The sequence below is a fragment of the Phaethon aethereus genome (genome assembly GCF_964289735.1).
Source record: "Phaethon aethereus genome assembly, chromosome: 11".
Classification (NCBI taxonomy): Eukaryota; Metazoa; Chordata; class Aves; order Phaethontiformes; family Phaethontidae; genus Phaethon; species Phaethon aethereus.
This window is the reverse complement of record NC_138587.1, coordinates 11,720,286-11,739,422: the sequence shown is the minus strand read 5'-3', so window position 1 is coordinate 11,739,422 and position 19,137 is coordinate 11,720,286. Positions and strand designations below refer to the sequence as shown.

General features: G+C 48.3%; 1 protein-coding gene across 1 annotated transcript in view; it reads right to left on the bottom strand.

Annotated features, from left to right (window-relative positions):
* GRIP2 (glutamate receptor interacting protein 2) overlaps positions 1 to 19,137 on the bottom strand; it is a gene marked incomplete at both ends in the record, with an annotated part of 286,640 nt that overhangs the window by 37,979 nt on the left and 229,524 nt on the right. The window contains 8 exons of the mRNA XM_082004592.1: positions 3,020 to 3,206; positions 3,431 to 3,583; positions 4,483 to 4,608; positions 8,060 to 8,229; positions 8,943 to 9,090; positions 15,983 to 16,128; positions 16,717 to 16,792; positions 17,085 to 17,171. Of these exons, the coding sequence (XP_081860718.1) occupies positions 3,020 to 3,206; positions 3,431 to 3,583; positions 4,483 to 4,608; positions 8,060 to 8,229; positions 8,943 to 9,090; positions 15,983 to 16,128; positions 16,717 to 16,792; positions 17,085 to 17,171 (1,093 nt within the window). The remainder of the gene's footprint in view (positions 1 to 3,019; positions 3,207 to 3,430; positions 3,584 to 4,482; positions 4,609 to 8,059; positions 8,230 to 8,942; positions 9,091 to 15,982; positions 16,129 to 16,716; positions 16,793 to 17,084; positions 17,172 to 19,137) is intronic.

Genomic DNA, 19,137 nt, shown 5'->3' with positions numbered 1-19,137 from the left:
ACAGCCCTTCGGATGTGTTGGATCCCCTGACGGGAATGTCTCCCTGGGGTTGCAGAGATTTGCATTTTGTCATGACTCACTCCTTGGGCTCAAAGACAGCAACGGAGCAGCAGAGGTGTCTTGCTAGACACAGAGCAGGCAGATTCAAGCCTTGAGCGGGATATGAGTTGAAGATCTCACTCAGCATCATTAACATCTGTGTGGTCACTCCAGCTGTTGGGGTGGCAGCAGCTGTGATCACGGCCACATGCTGGCTGCAGAAACCAGCCCGTCATGCCCTTACATGCCCCCACGTTGGCCTGCACAGGTCAGACATGCACATCTCTCTATGTCTGTACATCTGTGTCTGCACATCGGTGGGCAGGTCACAGCCCCCAAAAGATCAAAGCTTTGCTGACGGCTTCACTCAGCTGCTAAACTCCCCTTTTGCAAATTCCTCGTACTCAAAAGCCAGAAACACAACGATCAAACAACTGTGTCTGAGCAGAGCTAGAAAACATGTAACTCAGCAGGAAGCATTGATTTTGGATACTGGGATGGAGAAGCCAGATACTCTCCCACTGCTGTCAATGACAGCTGGGGGAGGAAGGACACAAACGCTGCATGTTTCGAGGCAGCCAAGAGGGGATGTCAGGCATCTTCCTACTCCACCCTCCCTGCTGATAACAGGGGCTGAATCACTGTCTCATTTGGAGCCCAAAGGCTTCATCTTGCACCCAGGAAACAAAACAACAGGTGGGGAGGGAGGTCCATTAGAGGCTATTGGCTGTAAAACAAATCACAAGTCAGGGAGGTGAGAGCTTTTTCTTCAGACTGCCTGCCACAAGCTAGTACGACGCAGATAATAAACGTGAGGCAGCCCAACCTCCCTGAAAAGAGCGTGATGCCATTCTCCTCCCTGGTAGCACTCAAATTTGCTATACACCCAAGAGGCAACTCCTCCATGGAAAGCCAGATGGACAAAGTGATTGTGGATCATGCCCTGGTGGAACAGCACGTTCAGATTCACAGGTCCCCACTGCTTGCCCTCTTTTTGCAAAGGGCAGCAACTGCAGCACAAGAAAGAGCATAACTCAGCCAAGAGCCCAGCTTGGTAAAGGGGAGAAAAATGGCTCTAATGTCCTAGGCTGCAGTTACAGCAGAACCTCTCAAGGGCAGGGACTAAGGTATCTAGGAAGGATGGGGCAAATAAGCTCTGTGGGATAGCAAGAAACAAAAAGTGAAACAAAAACATAAAACTGCCTTTTTCACCTCACTGCAAACCCAATGCACTTATTTCAAGATGGGGAGGAAAAACAGTGTTTTCCCGCCAGCTTAGGATGAGGAGCACAGTCTAGGAAAGGAAGAAACACACAGCAGAGATTTAATCCCCCAATCAAATCCCGGCTGCAAACGCAGAGGATTGCTCCCCGTCGCCAGAAAGCGGCAGCCGGGAGAGCGCGAATCCTGCTGGGTGGGCAGCCGCGAGGCAGAGCAGCGTGTGTGACACATTAGAGCCAAGCAAGACCGCACCGAGGGTCTCCACTTTCGCTCCAGGCTTGGCAAGAGGATAAAACAAAGCCAGGCGGATTTCAGCACATCTCCCCCCTCCCCTGGGACAGCAGGCTTTGTTGCTGCCCGATTTAGAAAAGGAGTTTGCTGCTTTGCAGTGTGAGCCAAATTCACCCTGGTAATAAAGGATAAAAAAACCCCAAAACACCATCACTTCCCTTTTTAAATCCTGTTTAGAAAGAAAGAAAGAAACAAACAAACAAAAGGCATAAAAGGCTTTTAAAATATCTCTTAACCTGTATTACTCAGGACAACTCTTCTTCCTGTGCCAGCCCCTTGTCCCTGTCCCCCCCCAGACACAAGCGCCAGGCACTCGTGCTTCTCCTCCTCCCTGCTTCTGCATCGGCCGCCTGGAGAAGCCACCACACAGCGACCGCTCTGCGCGGCAAGGACCCGCATTTCCTTTTGCAGCTGCTTTCCCTGACATCCAAGTCCCCCGTGTGCTGTTTTCCCAGGCTGGCCGGGGGACACCAAACCATCAGCACATGCTGACGAGGCCTTTGAAGACTTCTCCTCCCAAGGAAGGGTCTGCAGCAGGCGCTGAGCCCTGCCACATCGTCGCACCTCAGGCACCCCTAGGCAGGACAGACCACCGGTGGAAATCACAGGGGTGGAAATCACATGGGGGCATAAGTGCCAGTTCACTCACCCCTCACTACTTCATCTGCCCAACAAAGCCAGCTCTCCTTCCCACCCCACAAGAGCTCAAGCTGTGCTGGGACCTGGCCCATTTAGCAAGGAAAACCTTGCTGGAAGGCATCTACGTCGTAGTGCACTGACACTCGAGCAGACTTTAAATCCAGCCGGCAAGGGTTTTGGAAAAAGTTGAGCCAGAGCAGCCAGAGCTCACGAGCTGGGGCTCAGCCGCCGGAGGAGTTACTGCTCCCGGCATCCCGGGGGTGACACGCGGCAGCTGATGCCGCTCCTCCATTCTGCCCTTTTCCCGGCACTATAGAGCCAAAAGCAAGAGTGCCTAAATGCAGCACCTATCTGCTCCTCGACCCGAGCCCTCCTCTGCAGGTCAAAACCTTGGCTTTAAGGCCAATTTGTACAGCTGGGCTCTGCTACAATGAAACCAGGCAGAAAACACTTTGCTGGGCCCACTTGTTTAGATCTTTCCCCTTTCTGCACCCAGACAAAAGCTTTATCTTTCAAAGAGAAACTATTAAAAAAAAAAAAAAAAAAGGAATGGGAATGGCACTCTCACACAGACACACGCTCCCTTCCTCCTCCTCCTCCCAGAACAGCCGCAGCCTGGTGCCAAGACGTTCACCTGGGATGCGAGGGAGGCCGCGGTCAGCCGACGAGTGCAGAAATGGCAGTGACAGTAAACCATGCCCAGTGAAGAATGGGAGATATTACAAGGATGATAGTAAATATCTAAATGAGCCTCTGAGGAGAGAAAACAAACCAAACCATGAAACGTTCAGCAGCAGCACCATCAGCATCCAAGGGCAAGGTCTCTAACCTCTCTGCCGGGCTGTCAGGCTCAATAAAACGGACCAGAGGTGGGGAAGACAGGGTTTCGGTAGCAAAGATGCCTCCCTGGAGCTGAAGTCCGAAGCCATTCAAAGGGTCTCCCCTGAGCACCACCTCTGTTGTCTCCGTGTGGACTATCTGCCCGCCAGGACCCACCGTGCTGGAGGCCAGTGACACTGAGAGGAGGAGAGAGGCAGAAGGTCAGAGTAGCCATGGTCAACATAGCAGGTCTGCTCACAGACCTCAGTCTTGGCAGTGGTGGGGACAGTGACCGAGGGTGAGGGAGGCACTGACAGTGCTGAGATAAGTGGTCCTACCCCAGCTAACCGTCGACAATAAGGACAGCAAGGCAAGCATGCATACCCCATCCAACCCAGCCCCAGCCCACCACCACTCTTACGTGAGCTCTTGTGCTCCTTCTTCTTCTGCCTCCTCCTGAGCATGGTGGTGCGGGGGCTCATGGGGTGGGAGCTGCGAGGTAGCGTGTTCGAGTTCTGGCAGGGGAAGCCCTGCGCGTTCATGGTGGGAGATGAGAAGTTGGCAGCCACCAGAGCTGGGGAAATACAGGACGTGTTAAGGATGTGCAGAGAGAAGTGCAGCAGTGTGTTCACCTAACAGGTGTTCATCAAACTGACTAGCTCCTTCTTCCCTGGTCCAGGGCTCAAGACACGGTGAGAAGCTTGTTCTGGGCTTGCAGCTCCAGGAGAGCTGTGAGAGTAAGCTTGGGCTCAAGATGGACATTGCTCTCTGGTGTGCAGTGACTCCAGTGACCGGGCTGCATGTCCTGCAGCATCCAGGCCACCAGGTGAGAAGTGCGTCATGGCTGCAGGGTAGCCAACAGCAGGTTAGCACAATGGCACTAATGAAACTTAAATACATACAAAGGGAAACCATAGCTTGAACTTGAGCTGCTAAGCAATGGAACTGCCCTGTTTGCTTCCCACAGTTCAGACAGTGCAAGGTTTCCTCCTCCCCATCTTACTGCTGTAAGACACAAAACCTGGGGCTGAACAGAGCTTGCTTCCTGCAAGAGGTGGGTTCACAGATTTTGAAGCAGCCATAATCCTGCTGCTATAACATGCTGTATGGCATCAGGGCTGTTCTGCATGCGTCATTGTATCACATTCCTACATGTCACCAGAGACGCCCTTCTGCATCTCAGATGTTCCACAGCAACTCATTTTTGCCATATGAAACCAGGCACTGGGGCATGGGGTTAGAAGTGGGAGCATGGGTCTGCCCAGCACGCTGCTCTTGTTGCAGTCAGCAGATCTGTGTGCTGGGCTGCAGACACTGATTTTGTACCTCAGCACTGGACCTGTGGAAACAGACCCAGGCCACCGAGGAGGAAACAAGTGACAAGCCAATACCAGCTGGGTATTAAGGAAATGGAGGGGCACAATATAAACGAAGATGCGCAGAGGTGGGGGCAATGCCGTGCACTGGGGTTACATTTGCAGTAATCCTGTCCAGACGTCTGGTTCCAAGTGGGTGTCTTGCAGTGCCCGGGGTGGTGGGTGTGACAGTAGTTGACACAGGGGTCCCAGCAGTGGTGGTGGTCACTCTTCTGCACCTTGACTGATGGCACCCAGGAGAGCAGAAATGACCACAGGCAGGGAGGAGAAGTGAGAGAAAGAAGAGGTAAGAAGTATAAGCCGGGATATTGTAGAAAAGAACCTCATACTCGCTCTGAACAAGCCAGGACCCAGCCACAGTGTGTCAAGTATCAGCAGTGAAAACACATCCCCACATAACCTCATGACGCTTGATGCGAAGTGGCAGAAATCCACCCCTTCCCCACAAAAACCTCCGCACCCTGAGCCAACGGTCTGACTAAGCCATGCTGGCAGTGCACAGATGTCATCACCATTTGCAGTCTGTTGTGGAACACGCAGAAGCTCCCTCCAGCCACAAGTTTCCCGCAGAGGCCATCAGCGTTATCTGACAGCACCGGGGAAACCTCCTTGCGCCGTTTCCCTCCGTGCTGCCAGCGCTGCCACCCTCAGTGCCCTCGGCACATGCCAAGGACTGCTTTGAGCGCTTTGCTTGGCTTCAGCGTTCGGTTGTCTAGCGGCTGCTCTGGGCCAGGAGTCCATTGCAGGGTGCACATATGGCTGAAAGGGAGGAGTAGGGGAGGGCTGCCTCCAGCTCACCTTGCAACCCCCTGCAGTGACTGGCAACCACCTTTCCAGGCTGAGATCTCCTCCAGGCTCTGTGTCCTCCAAGTAGGCAGAAACACTGCCAGCCCTGCTACTACCAGGGCTTTCTGAGGGTCCAAACCTGGCACAGGGACTCAGTTTATTTAGTGAGTCCATCCAGAGATCTCACTTAAAGGTTATCTGTTAGTGCCTTTAACAGTGGAAATCTATTTTGTGTGCATGCATCACAGGTATCAAATCATTTATGTCAAGTTTTCCAACCAATATAGCGATTATACTTAGTCTTTGCTAAACATTTAGTGAGTTTAGCACTTATTCTATCAAGCTCTTTAAAAATCCACTTCCAGCTCTGGGGTTTCTATTTTGTGGATTCAAAAGTAAATTCAGAGCCAGGCAGCTTTTAAAAACAAAAATCAAATTAATAAATGTAGCTACATCTTGACAGAAAGGAAAGTTCTTAATAAAATTAAACACTTTGAACATGAGGGAGTGATCTTATGGGCATATATACAAAATAATTTAATCCATTTATAGTAATTAAAACTCTCCCATTCTCCCAGCTCATATCTGACACAAAAGAAAAAAGTGCCTTTGAAACTCAGCTGTCAGTGCATTGGGAAAGAGAAGATTTTGGACAATTCCGTGATAAAAATCTGCAACAGCCTTCCCCATGCTTTCGTATGTCACCCCTGCCTGAGGAAACCCATCCATCCCAGCACTGCTCCTGGGCACCATCCGCTCCTGTTGGTCTTGTGAACAGGGCAGAATCCTCCCACAAACTCTCCAAATGCCCCACTGCCACAGAGAAAGCAAATCGTGTTTGACAAATCCTGTGTTTCAGCATTAGACCGTGGTTTTGCATGGCAAAATATGGTCTGCTGCAGCTTCAGATCCCTCTCCACCTCCTCAACAGCTGGATTTTGATTGCATGAGAAGCCACGTTTAAAAAATATGACAAGCTCCATGCAGGGACAGACTGGAAGGACTCAGTAATGCAAGTGCTGAACAGGGATGTGTCTGCATGGTGTCCTCTCCTCAGCTGCTTTCCCTGGGCTTCACTCTCTTGCCAACCACAACAGTTTGCTTTTGCATGGTCCATTTTTCCTTACTGCCCCTGTTTGCTTCCCTAAACCCAGAAAAAGAAGCCTGTGGAGCTGGCACTCGGCATCTGGAGCAGAAGGCAGTTTCTCTCCCATGTCCAAATGCAGTTTGTCAACTTTGGTGCGGTTCCTCATCTGCTCACCATGGGCTGCATGGTGCCGTGGCTGGTTGCACCACTGAGGAGCACTGCTTTGTGAGCTGCTCCTCTTGCCCAAAGCGCTCTCCCTTCTGTCCCCACCACCTCCCTTTCCCATCCCCATCAGCACGGGTGAAGGTGTAAGCCCAAGCACTGGTCTCCAACCACACACCTCTGCCTCCTAACAGCCGTGTGGATGAGCAGCATCCTTCCCTATGATCCTCCACATGTTAAAGAGTTTAATCAAGAGTGGGAACAATTGTTATGTCCCTTATTTTTCGTATTAATGTGTTGCAATTTTTCTCCTAGGTTTGTATTCTGAATTTCTGCCACAGCAAATTGATTTGATGTATGAAGTTTTGGGTAGAAAGGTTCTGAACACACTGAGCGGTCCCTCCACAGCTCCTCCCTCTCCTGAGCTGCTGCTGAATGCATATGTTCTGAAAGGAGATTAGGACGAGGTCACTAATGGAAGGAAGAGAATAGTTCATTTTAACAGCCATTGAAAAAGGATTATAGCTTTCCATTTTTTCTTGGGCACAAAGGTCAAGTCATCTCCCCACTTTGTTAAACTGCTTTAATTCTGCACAAACCGGACTGGACATGTAAGAGATTTATTTATAGACATGGAAATGTTATTAGATTTTATGTTTCATCACGTTAAAGAAGACAACACAGATACTTTCCTTCTTTCCCCAAACCACTGTAGAAGAGCATGGAAAGAAGAGCTGTGCCCAGGGCTACTGTGCACCAATAATATTAAAATGCATGTTCTTGAGGGACAAGTGATTGAAAATAGTTGCAAAAGGGGGTGGTACCGAACAGTCATGCCTGAAACACCTGAATTACAAGACCACCAATACGGACTGTAACAAAACTGCAGGCAAGAGTTGCAACAAATCTACTAGTACTGAGGTTATGTTCTCAGTGAAGTTGATATGAGAGCCTGAGTCAGCCTCTCACGTGGAAGGAGAAACTAAAAGTAGGCAACAAGGATGCTCATCAGGGTGAATTCCTAATGATGTTTACAAGCACTTTGGGCTTGATTTCAAAGGACACAGAATTTTTTTCCCAGTATTTCTTTGGTGGGGGGTGGTGAAAAGCAGCAGCTACAGATGCATTCACTCTACCCCGGCTGCTCAGACACAACAGCCATTCAAACAGCATGGTCCAGAAGATGAACACTTGTGTTACAGCTTTGTTTCCTAAGGAAGCCCAGCAGGATTCCACCTAGTTGCTGACATGTCCTTTACAAAGCCTTACCAGACACCAGCAAATGAAAGCTGAGCTTAGAAATACATTTGCCAGCACCAAGGTTTTTTTCCTCCCTCTCCATTAAAGTCTCTTATCTGAGGTACTAAGGAAGCGGCTTGCACAGCACTCAGCGCTGCAAAACCCTGGGATTCCCAACTCCAATTTCCCCATTCAAGCACAGATGTTACCTTTTTTCCCCCATTCACATCCTTGAAGAACGTCATCTAATCACATGCATTTCATCAAAACATCAGTTTTTTCCCCTCCACAGCTGTCTCTCTTTGGAGTCTGTTGCCAGCACTCAAAAGCAGCAAGAACCTCAGTAAGGACCTCAAGTGAGTTTTGAGGGCAACCAACGGTGTTTGCATGGAGGACACACCTGTTTCTGGAGGCTTCAAAGGCAGCCTGCTTTGGTGAACAGGTAATATCTCGAGCTTGACATTTTCTGAAGTGGCAGCTAAAAGCTGAGTTGCCTCTAATAAGGAGCAGTGCTCTGTGCTCGTGCCATCAATGGAGAGAATATGGTCGCCAACATGCAACGCGCCACATCTGCAAAGGAAACAGCAAGAGAGGTAATTATACGCATGGCCCAAATCCACATCCTTACTACTGGGAGCAGAAACACACAAAATCCAACTGTGACTTATTGTGTAAATTCATGTGAATTTATTGTCATATCTCTTTTTTTTTTTTACTTTCAGTTTGAACCTTAGGTTCAAGCATCGCCCAAAATACCAACTAAGATAGTTCATGCTTGAGTCAGTGTGGCTGGTGACTTGGGAAAGACCTTTTAGGTTTTTAATAGTTCCCACTGATAGCTAGTCTGGATAGCTGCGAGTCACCCAACAGTATAGTTGAGTCCTACAAGCCAGCAGTTCAGCTCAGCAACACAACTACCCATGGCTAGGGCTGCATCACGGTCTGTCTTTCTGCATCCCCATGTAAAGGGTGACTAGCTGACTTGCCCATCAGGAAAAGGCTCTAGCCAGAAGTCTCCAGAATAAGTTTTTGCCATTCCATAGCTCCAGAGAAGTCAGATCTGAGGTTTTTAAAAGAGATCAGCTTTCACATGCACTAAGTTACATTCATTCCCGGTGAGGAGTGTCCACTGATTTTAGGTCAGATATTTCTAGCATGCTTAGTGCTAAGAACATGTAGAACAAGGCAAGGCAGGGAAGAATGGTACATATAACTAACAAGGAGACAAAAAAGCCGTGGAGAAGGTAAAAGCAGAGCTAGGAGCAGCCTGTTCAGATCTGTACCTGTCCACCACGCTGGCCGGCTTGATCTTGTCGATGACAATGACCTGCTTGTTCCGGTGTGTGGTTGTCATCAGTGTGATTCCTAGTGTAGACCCCGGAGTTTTTGCTATTTCAACTAGTAAAGGACCTGAAGCATTTGCTACAGTATCTGCAAAACAAGAGACCATCTGAAGACACTTCTCAGCCTTTCCCATTTCTAAATTCAGAGGGTCAGCCAATAGCACTGACTTACCATGTGTATCAGAAAACCTATAGTTTGGACTTCCTACAGTAATTTAACAAAGAAGGACCCTCAAGAGGCAAAATTGCTTCTGCATAAAGTATATATGATAATGAAATGAAGAGATATTCCAACTACTCACACATAGAAACAACCCCCCTGCCTCTTTTCTTGGGGTTAAATAGCAAGGTCGAGGAAGAGATTGCTCAAAGGCTGTGCAGCAGTCACATCAACAGCATTAAAAGAAAAGTCAAAAAAAGAAAGATCAGAAGGACATCACTGTTATAGGCTTCTTCCCAAACAAACAAACAAAAAGGCACAAAGAAACAGGATCCCACTTTCTGAAATACTCAGAAGTCTTGAGGGCTGATGCAGCACACAAGTCAGCCAACTCCCGTGTTCTTCAGCATCAGCTTTGAAATACTGCCTCAACTGCTTGTTTCAGCTCCTCCAGTGCCACCGTGGGAGCAGAGACACAGAACTACCTACCTGCATGCTTCCAAAAGCCTCCTCTCCCATCAGACAATACAGGGGTAACTCATGTTTAAAAGATGCATTTCTCCAATAAGCTTAATAGATGCTGTAAGTGAGACTACGAAACTCCTACGAAATTGCAGCTGTTAGCATAAGCCTGCACCATACCTATGCATCTTTTCTGAGGAAGGGGGAGGAAGAAGAAAGCCCATGTCTGTGGCTGATTAGACAGAAATTCCCTCCACCTCTATTATAAACAGTTTTTTCCAGATTACCTAAAGCCGTCGTAAAAAGGCTGGATTCACAAACACGTTGTCACCACTACACAACCCACAACCAGCACCCCACATGTAGTTTGACCCTTCCACAAAAGCAGTTCACAGAAACCCAGACATCCACTTCGAAGGAAAGGCCAGCAGAGCCCTCTGAGAGCCCGATACCTCCTCAGCCCTTAATTATTCACAGCAAGGCTTTTCTCTTCCAAAGCTATGCTCCACTAGAAATGCTGATGCTACTTGGCTCCAAAACTTGATGCATGGCTCATTCTTGCTCTCTGATAAATGGGAGCATGGATGCAGATCTCAGAAGGTAAGCCGCAGCGAGGTCTTTCCTGAGATTTGCTGAAGATGCTGAGTCTCTGGAGACAGAAGTTTCTCTAGGAAGTTTCCACGGGATGTTCAGGCCCTGGTCTACTTGCAGTGCCCTTTTCTACAGGGGAGGGAGGAGGAGGAATGAGCCATGGTAAAGGTTATTCAAGGCTTCAAATAAAACAGTTTGCTCTCTGCTGAAAAGGACCATGAGGGAGACCTGCAGGCCCTGGCAAAAAGCATAGCCCCAGTTCAATCAAAAGATGCACAAAGCACCCAGCTAAGTCCTGCAGAAAGTGCACTTAAGCCTTCATTAGCAAAGAAAGCACCAAGAGACTGAGGATCTCTTCCAACGGCAAACACCAGATACATGTTGGTTTTGCAGCCCATGTGTGTCCAGCACACACCCTCTAAAGAGGGCCACAGACTTATATTCCTCCAGCTGAAGGGAAGGAGATAGGAAAAAAAGAAAAATTGAAAAAAGCTTCCTGGAGTGGTAGACCTTTCTTTACAAGGAAAATAACTACTCCTCTCTGTTTTACCCACTGTCCAAGCTTCTCAGCTTTGCCAAGGGCAGGTCTCAGCACGATGATGAGAGGAAATGGCTTTGGGCACCTTCTCCCATGCCAGGACCGAAGTATCAATAAGACCGTAGGAAATCACAGTCCCGCCTCCAGCCCATGGTCCGTCCTCCCACCGTACACAGCATGGGCCACCCCATCATCCCTTTTAATTCTCCTCTCCAGTGGCATAGATGAGAACTGCTCCAAATCCATTTTATAGAGCCATTTGTTGGCGAAATACCAATCAAGCCTCTATCAATTATTCTAGGGAAAGATTTGACTCAAATCAAAGGTCAGGAGTCTGCAATTTAGCAATATTTGTGAGGCGTGATTAACATGGGACTATTACACCCAAGCTAATTTAAAAAGAAACCCAGAGAGGCCAGGGCAGGCCATGCAATAACCTTACCCTAGGGAGTCGGTTGGCGTTACTGCTTGGGCAGCGTGAGGTGTGTCTGCACCACCACGCACAGCTGCAACATCACCCAGCGTCTGTGGAAAAGGCATCCGTGGCTCTCCTGCATTTCACAGCAAATCTCACCTTCCTTAAAGCAAGATCCTTTCTCACAAACCAAGAGAGTCTAAGCAGTTGCTCTGGAGGCTCAGCATTCATGAGATATTCAACTCAAATGCTGTTCAGCATGTACCGAGGGCCAAAAATCACACCGTTGCAGAACAAGCATCACTGGGGCCAGTGACACCGGGTTTAATATGGATACAGCAGCTTACATCATTTCTCTAGGGTTTTGTTACCAAGAAACAGAAAAAACACGTATGCGTACGCTGCCTTGCACAGCTGCGCAGGTTTTCACATAAGGGTTTGAAAGCGTTTTGCAAGCAATGAATTGTGCTGTGCTTCCCAGAGGAGGATGGTACCATATTACGGATTGGGAAACTGAGGCAGAGCTGTGACACAACTTGTCCAAAGTACATGTTTATTTAGTGGATGGTCAGAAAGGGTCCAGGAGAAGATCCCTTCCCTGTTGCCATTTGCCGGATGAATGATGTTACATCTCCTGACATTGCTGGGGTAAAGCACGTATGCTATCTTCACCCATCTTCAGAAACAATATTTTTAGTAACCAAATAAACCCTTAAGCCTTCCATCTTTTTGAAGACATTTGCTCTTTTTAGGTAGCATGGACTAAATGAATAGGATAAATAAATTGGATAGGACCCTGTTAAAATTCAGTATCAGCAGCTTTGGCCTGAATCAGTTCTGGAAGCTCAGTTAATATCTTCCCCCAAATTCTGCCTGCTTTTTTTCCTTTCCTTCTGGAATTTCCAAATTCCAGCCATTTCAAAATGTCCAAGTGGAAATTCAGCAGCCACCAGGTGACTCACTACAGACCCAGTGAACCCTCTAAACTTCTCCACAAAAACAGAAAGAGGAAAGCCCACCAAAACTTGCTCAAGGTCAGCAAATCCCACCACCCTGTCCACCTGGCTGACCCAGAAGAACACAAAGGGCTGTGCAAAACCTCCTCGCACCCATACACTGGAGGGGTACCCACCAATATCGTGATGGATACAAGGGAAGCAGAGTCTGCCCCAGGCAGCCAGACACCCCAGTGCTGAAGGTGCAGGAGAGCTGGTTACCCCACCACTCAAAGCTGGGGGGTGGCAGGTGTTTTCTCAAAGATCTTTCTCTCAACAGCTTTACTGTGGAGGAAATACTGTGGGGTTTTTTTCCTTCTTGCACTAGATTTCATTGAGCCCCACCAGGCTTTGCTCACCTCGCTAAGGAGGGATGCTCTCGTAACCAGGCTGGAAAGTGTTATGAGCGTTTGCCCACGGGTGAGTGAGTAGTAGGACACATTTTTTTCCCCTGCTGTAATGCACTTTGGGGGAGAGGAGGAAAGAGGAAAAAGGAAAAAGGAAAAAAAAAGGGAAAAGGGAAAAGGCAAAAAGGCAAAAGGGAAAAGGGAAAAAGGAAAAAAGGCACCCCCCTTGCAAATGCAAGCAAAATAAACCAAAACATCCTAGAAGAACCAAACCAGGGAGCTGGTCCCTTCCTGACACAGCCCAACGGCTCGTGATCCCTCTGGCTTCAGAGGCATATGGAGGCTTCTGACACCAGGGGCCCCTCTGCAGACCCTACCCCCTGCCACCGCTCACCCATTTGTGGGACACTACCAGCCCTCCACTCCATCAGCAGGAGAGCCCCACAGGCCTGAAAATCTCCAGCCTAAAAACCAATGGGTGGAGGGCCAGCCAGGGGAAGGGAAAGGAGGACACAGCAAATCGCTCTGCTCATTTGGCCCCTCTGGCAGAGAGCTTCCCCCTCCATGAGTCAACCCTAAAGGCTTGTGTCACGGCACACACGGCTTTTTTATGGAGTAACCAAATGCCACCAGTTTCCGGCTGATCGGTTTATTTTGGGGGGTTTTTTAGTTCCCCTCCCCCCCTTTTCAAGAGGCCCATAAGAGAAAGTGTTGCCACAGCAAAGCATCAGCTCACGCACCGTTTCTTTGGCATCGGCAAAGGGCAGACACTTTCCCAAAGCCTAAGGGAGGTGCATGCCCAGTTTGCACTCCTTTTAAATGGAAATGGCAGATTAATTTAATTCCTTCGGTGGCCTTGAGAAATCTCAGCCAATTTGATTAAAAGCCTGCCACGGCCCCGTGCCGCACTGGCCTCCCCGGTGAAAGCCCGGCAGCCGCGGGATGCTTGGTGGTGGCGGCGAGCAGCTGCCGCGTCCCTCGCGCCGAAGCGGGGCTGGCCCCATGCAGCTCATCCTCAGCGCACAGTTTTGGCTGGGAAACCATGCAGCCAGCTGGGGAACAGCGTGGTGCAGCACTCCCCCGCGGCAGCCTCGGTCTCTCGCCAAGGACGGATGAGGAAGAAGACCTTTCCGTGCCCGAGGGCCAGCCCTCCACCACCCCAGGGCACACGGCTGCAGCAGAGATCGAGCGCAACGCAAAAGTCTGTTTTCCCTGGGGATGAACAGGCCAAGCACCACTTCGCGGTGATATCCCCAGCTCTTAGAATGAATCAAGTGAACTGTGTGGCCACACGTCCCTCCAGCCCCTTCACCAAGTTTTCAAAACGGGAATTAGGAGTGCTCCCTTCAGGCTAATAACGTCCTTAAACTGCTGCCAGCACCTGCTCTTCCTTTCCCCCATCATCTTCCCATGGCTGCTAAAGAGAATGTCTGTATCAGTTGTGGTTTGGGGATGATGCACTCATCTCCTGCTGCAGTTATTAGCTGTTGCCTGGCAAAACTGTCTGCAGAGATTGTTTTAAGCTACACATTCTGCATCATCTTGCTTTAAAAGAAAGCAGGGCAAATATATCCCTTTACAGTTTTGGGGAGAAGCGCTCTCTATGCAGAAATTATCTAAGAAAAGGGTTGCTTTTACATCTTGGGAAGTACCTGGCCTGTATAGCACACAAGATGGAGAATCACTGCATAAAACCCTGCCATCGTTCTGTGTTCACTCAACCCTAACAGTTTTAGGTGGGAGAGTTACTCAAGAAGAAATACCCAGACACCTTCACAGCTATTTTTGCTCCAAGTCAGGATTTAAAACAACCATCTTTCTGCAATGCAGGCACCAAGGGACCAGACAAGCAACAAAACCCAAAAAAGCCCATTTCCCACGCACCATTAATTGTTTGCTACTGTTCAGACTTGACAGCTCTTGTGCAAAATCCCTCCGTATCTCCACCTGCCCCTCCCCAGGCAGGGCTGCCAGCCTGTGAGGAGAGGAACGGACATCCCTTACTGACCGCCGCAGAGTTACCAGTCACAATCATACAGAAAAGTAGAAAATAGGATTTGGGTAGTTTCTGTTTTCCAGCGTTTAAGTGTTTCCTCTTTTTCATGGATACCAGCCAACTCCTAAAGAGAAGCTGCTCCTGTAGCTCTGCAGAAGCCAGGCAGGTTGCAGGCAACTGCCGAGGCATCAAGTTTTCCTGCCAGCTCTCCCAGCGGAGCACGTGTTTGCGTGGCACACGGTTGCCCAGGTCCTGGCAGCCTCCTCCCCCAGGGGAGACCCAGCATGTCCACGCTTGTGGAGTTTCTGCTGAAAGGAAGGAGAAATCTTGTGGGAAGGAGACTCAAAAGGAAGCAGAAAGCCCTCAGGGCTGGCACGAGGAGCTCCCTTATCCTGGTGCAACCCTCTTGCACATTGCATGGAGTGAGTTCTGGTGTTGTCAGCTCTCTTTCCTTGGGGGTGGCATGGTATTAAGCTCTTTCAGCCGCACATCCTTTTTATTTCCCTCCTTATTGACAAATCAGAAAATAACCTGGTATAGTAACTCCTATTTCTCACTGGATCCTGGGCTCAGACATGCTGGACTGATTTCCAAGATTTGCAAAACAGACTCCAACTTAGGCCAGCCTGTCGCTCCAGTGGAGGCAGAAACCCCTCTGGAGACATATATGCAACATCAAAATCTAACACACAGCTCAACGAGATTCCACAGCCAACACAGCTTTGGACTCTGTGCTAACCTTAAACTCATTAAGAGTGGTCCCTGCAGTAACAGCTGTGTGTCACAAAGCCAGCTCAAAATGACTTTACAGTAGCTAATAATAAATCCTTTCCCAGAGCTTGAAACTGAAAATCAAATTAAAAAAAAAAAAAAAACCAAAAAAACCAACCACCCTCCAAACCCTCAAACTTAATATCTACTGTGTAGAACATTTTCTAGAAATACCCATCCTCTGCCCTCCAGTAAATTATGTCTTATTTGGGGTCAATCAGTTGATCACTCCGCCTTTATTGCAGTAGCAGATCTGAACTAACATTTCTAAGAAAGGGAATAGCTCTAGAATTCAGCAGGGTCAAAATTCAGAACTGAAGCCACAGCCACATCAAGTCTCTGCCTGCTTGCAGCTCACTCCCCCGCACACATTTAATAGCGTTATTTGCAGTGCTGGCGGAGCGCCGACATTCCAGTGCCCTTTAACTCCGACTTCTCCTATTCCCTCTTTGTGTACATTAGAAACTCCCCTTTTTCCCCCTCCTCTAAAATCAGTCATCATTCCCACCAAGACACACCATCGGATAAGGGCGTTTCAAATGCATTTAACTAAGCTGGCTTTGAACTCTACCCCTTACCCCCATGCTGGCAGCACACTGCTCAGCAATTTTTCCACTGAAACCAAGTATCCCAGTTGCTGTCTCTAGTCTCACATACTTTCCAGGCAGTCAGAGAAAAATGCCACCACAACCATGTTGACCTTACCCATGATGGTCACATCGTACTCGATCTGGAAGAGTGCCTCTTGGCTGCACTGCCGCAGGATGTTGAGGGCATCGGCGTGGGTCATGCTGTGTAGAGGGATCCCATCAATGCTCAGCAGCCTGTCCCCAATTTTCAAGGACCCTTCCCTGTAGGAAGACACAGGCAAAAGTTATTAATTTTTTTCTGTGTATATATATGTATTTATTTATAGTTACATACATTTTTATATATATTTCTACACATATATCATATATGTCTATATTTTATATCAATTTTAGTATATATTTTGTATATATATTTATCATATATATATTTTTAAAAGTCATTTACTTTGATCCTGAAGGAATTGAACACTCCTTGGAAGAATAGTTTGGGTTATTTATAGTACCAGGCCCATCATATCAAATTAGCACCAAGAGAATAGATAGACCAGCTCCTGCTTTCTGACACAGCATCAGCTTTCCATCTGCACAGGGTTAATTAAGTGGCTGCCTCCGGAAGAGGAGTTTCTGCTTATAACTGCAACATCTACACATGGGTCAGCCTATGAGCATGAGACCCATCCTCCCCACACATCACAGGTCCCACACCTCCTGTGTCGTTCCACAGCACCAGCATGAGAAGCGTTGGAGAGGCACCAGCAAGGAGGACAAGAAGGACACTTCCAAGAGCATGGTGAGAGCTGCTGGTCTGTGGTGTGAAAGCAAAAGCTGGAGGTGCAACACGAGCATTACCTGTCTGCTGGGCCACCCGGCCTCACGTAGGTGAGCACCAGTGGTCTGGACTTGTGCCAGTCTTCGTGGGCTCCCCCTGTAATCAAACCGGGAAAGCCGTAAGTCACCGGAGGTTTGAAAGTCTGAATGAGAGTGCTGAGAAAGAGAGATTTATCACATAACAGCTGACGCAGCCTGAAAGCAAAAAGACTGTCCTGGATTAGGCAGCCAGCAGTCCTTGAAGGCTGCACGGGATGTTCTCCAGGACATGTTTTTGCTTCACAGCTGAGGTTTATGACATTCATCTCCCTACCTTTCTCCTCCCGCTTCCCAAATCACCTCTGTCAGTGCTTGTTCCCTCTTTGTTTTTCACTGGAGAAGCTACTAACCTCTCAGCACAAAGCCGAAGCTGTTGCCTTCCTTGTAGAGTGATACCTCAATGGTCTTGGGAATAATGCCAGCACTGCTCTCTGGCACTAAAGGAAGAGAAGACCCAGTTACCCCCCAGATAAAACTTTTCCGTGCCACCCTGCAAAATAAAACCAAAACTCATCCAAACGGCATTGAAATGAAAGTCCAGCCCAATACCCATATTGCATCTTCCCTGTTTGGAGGCAGAAAGAGCTCAACCCAGATGCGTGAACCTTCATCAGAGCCAACCATCATGTTTTGCGATGATTTCACCAGCTCAGTGTTGTGCATCTTTGCTCAAATTTGTCTTGGTTGATACTCTGACATTCAAGTAAAGCCGTCTCATTTATTAACTGGCTTTAATGTGTTCAGCATTACTCAAAAGCTGCCGCAGATGGAAACTTATTAAAAAAAAACAGCAGCAGTGTAAGGAATCAAGTCACCAGCTGACCTTAAAGAAAATTAAAATCCCAAATCCTCAGTGCAAAAGGTTGAGGGTTTTTTCCCTTACCTCTCATATTTTGACTTTAAAAAAAAGATTAAATGAATCCTTTAAACTGATCCTAGGGGCGATTCAGTAATTTTATGTTAAATACACAGTACTATTTAATGTACACAAGTAAAGAGAAAAAGAAAGAAAACTATTTCTGTCCCTTGCCATCCCCTGCTATTTAATGACTTATTGAACTACTGCAGTGAATATGGGATAATTTCCCAGTCTTTTCCATCCAGAACTGCACATGACATTTCAGCCTGGTCAACTCCAAAAAGATCAATTCCTAATCTTCAAACCAAGTGCAATGAATGGCCACAAGGATAATCAGAAAAAAGAGTACGAGCTTGACTTCAGCCTGGCAAATCGGAGCCGAAGGCTCCCGAAGGCACGTCCGCGCTAGCGCTTCCCCGTGGCTCAGGAGGGGGTTTCTGAAACGAACGTGCTCACTGTCCTCACTGACCACATCGGTCCTCGCTGCCAGGCACCCTGAGGGCTTGCAACCTGCCCCGAAGTTAGGCTTAAACTAACCCTTAAACAAACCCAAAAGTCATACAGCGAGGGATGCTACCGCCTTGCGCGCAGGCAGCCCTGGGGACCGGGCTACAGCGAGGCCAGATAAACCCCCACAAGGCTGTCCCCAGGCAGCCGCTTTGCTCCTGCTGCTGTGCACAGGCTGCAAACAGGGACACAGCCTAGAAATGCTCCTAGAAGCAAAAAGCTCAGGGCACAGGAAGGCTCCCAGCTAAGGGGTGATACTCACATGCCAAGAAAAGGGTATAAAGCATCCACAGATGAGTTCGGATACCATCTAATTTCTGTCCTAAGCATCCAAGCATGAAGTTCTGCAACAGCCTTTCGTAAGATCAGTGGGGAGCGGGGAAACCTAAGCTAGTGTTAACGCAGGGCTGGGTTTATTTATGAAAGAGATGATATGACACAGTGGCCTGAAAACCAGACTTGGACTTGCAAGGTCTCTTCCAAATCAGGAAATTACAAAGTGGGGAGAAAGATTCAAACCCACAAACACAAGCTATTGAATTGCACTCTATTTCTGCTCTTTGCCCAGGGAAAGAGAGAGGATGAGAAAGAGAGAGAGGCGGGCGCACACAGCAACGATAAACCCTCACTGCACAATGAGCCCACAATGAACTGGAGCAAGGCAATAATTGACAATTCCCTGTATTTTGCAGTGCCTCTTTGTTTGGATTAGTCATAAACAGCACCAATAATCTCACTGGCGATACGTCACTATTTTAGTGTGCTCCTCCTGCTCATCCAGAGGTGGGGACATTTTGCATCACTACTAGCGATTGAGCCGTGCGGTACTGGCACTGGTAAGTACAGCTTATCGGATTCCTGACAGCCGGGCTCACAGCTGAGGAGGAAGGTTAAGAGCTGTCATCTCTAGCGAGCAGGAGAACATGGAAAACTTGAACCAGAGGGGCTTAGTTTTTTTACCAGTGTTGTATTGAAAAGCTAACTATTGTTTACAGCAGAACAGAGGGGGATGATGGATAGAGATTAAGCTAATTCAG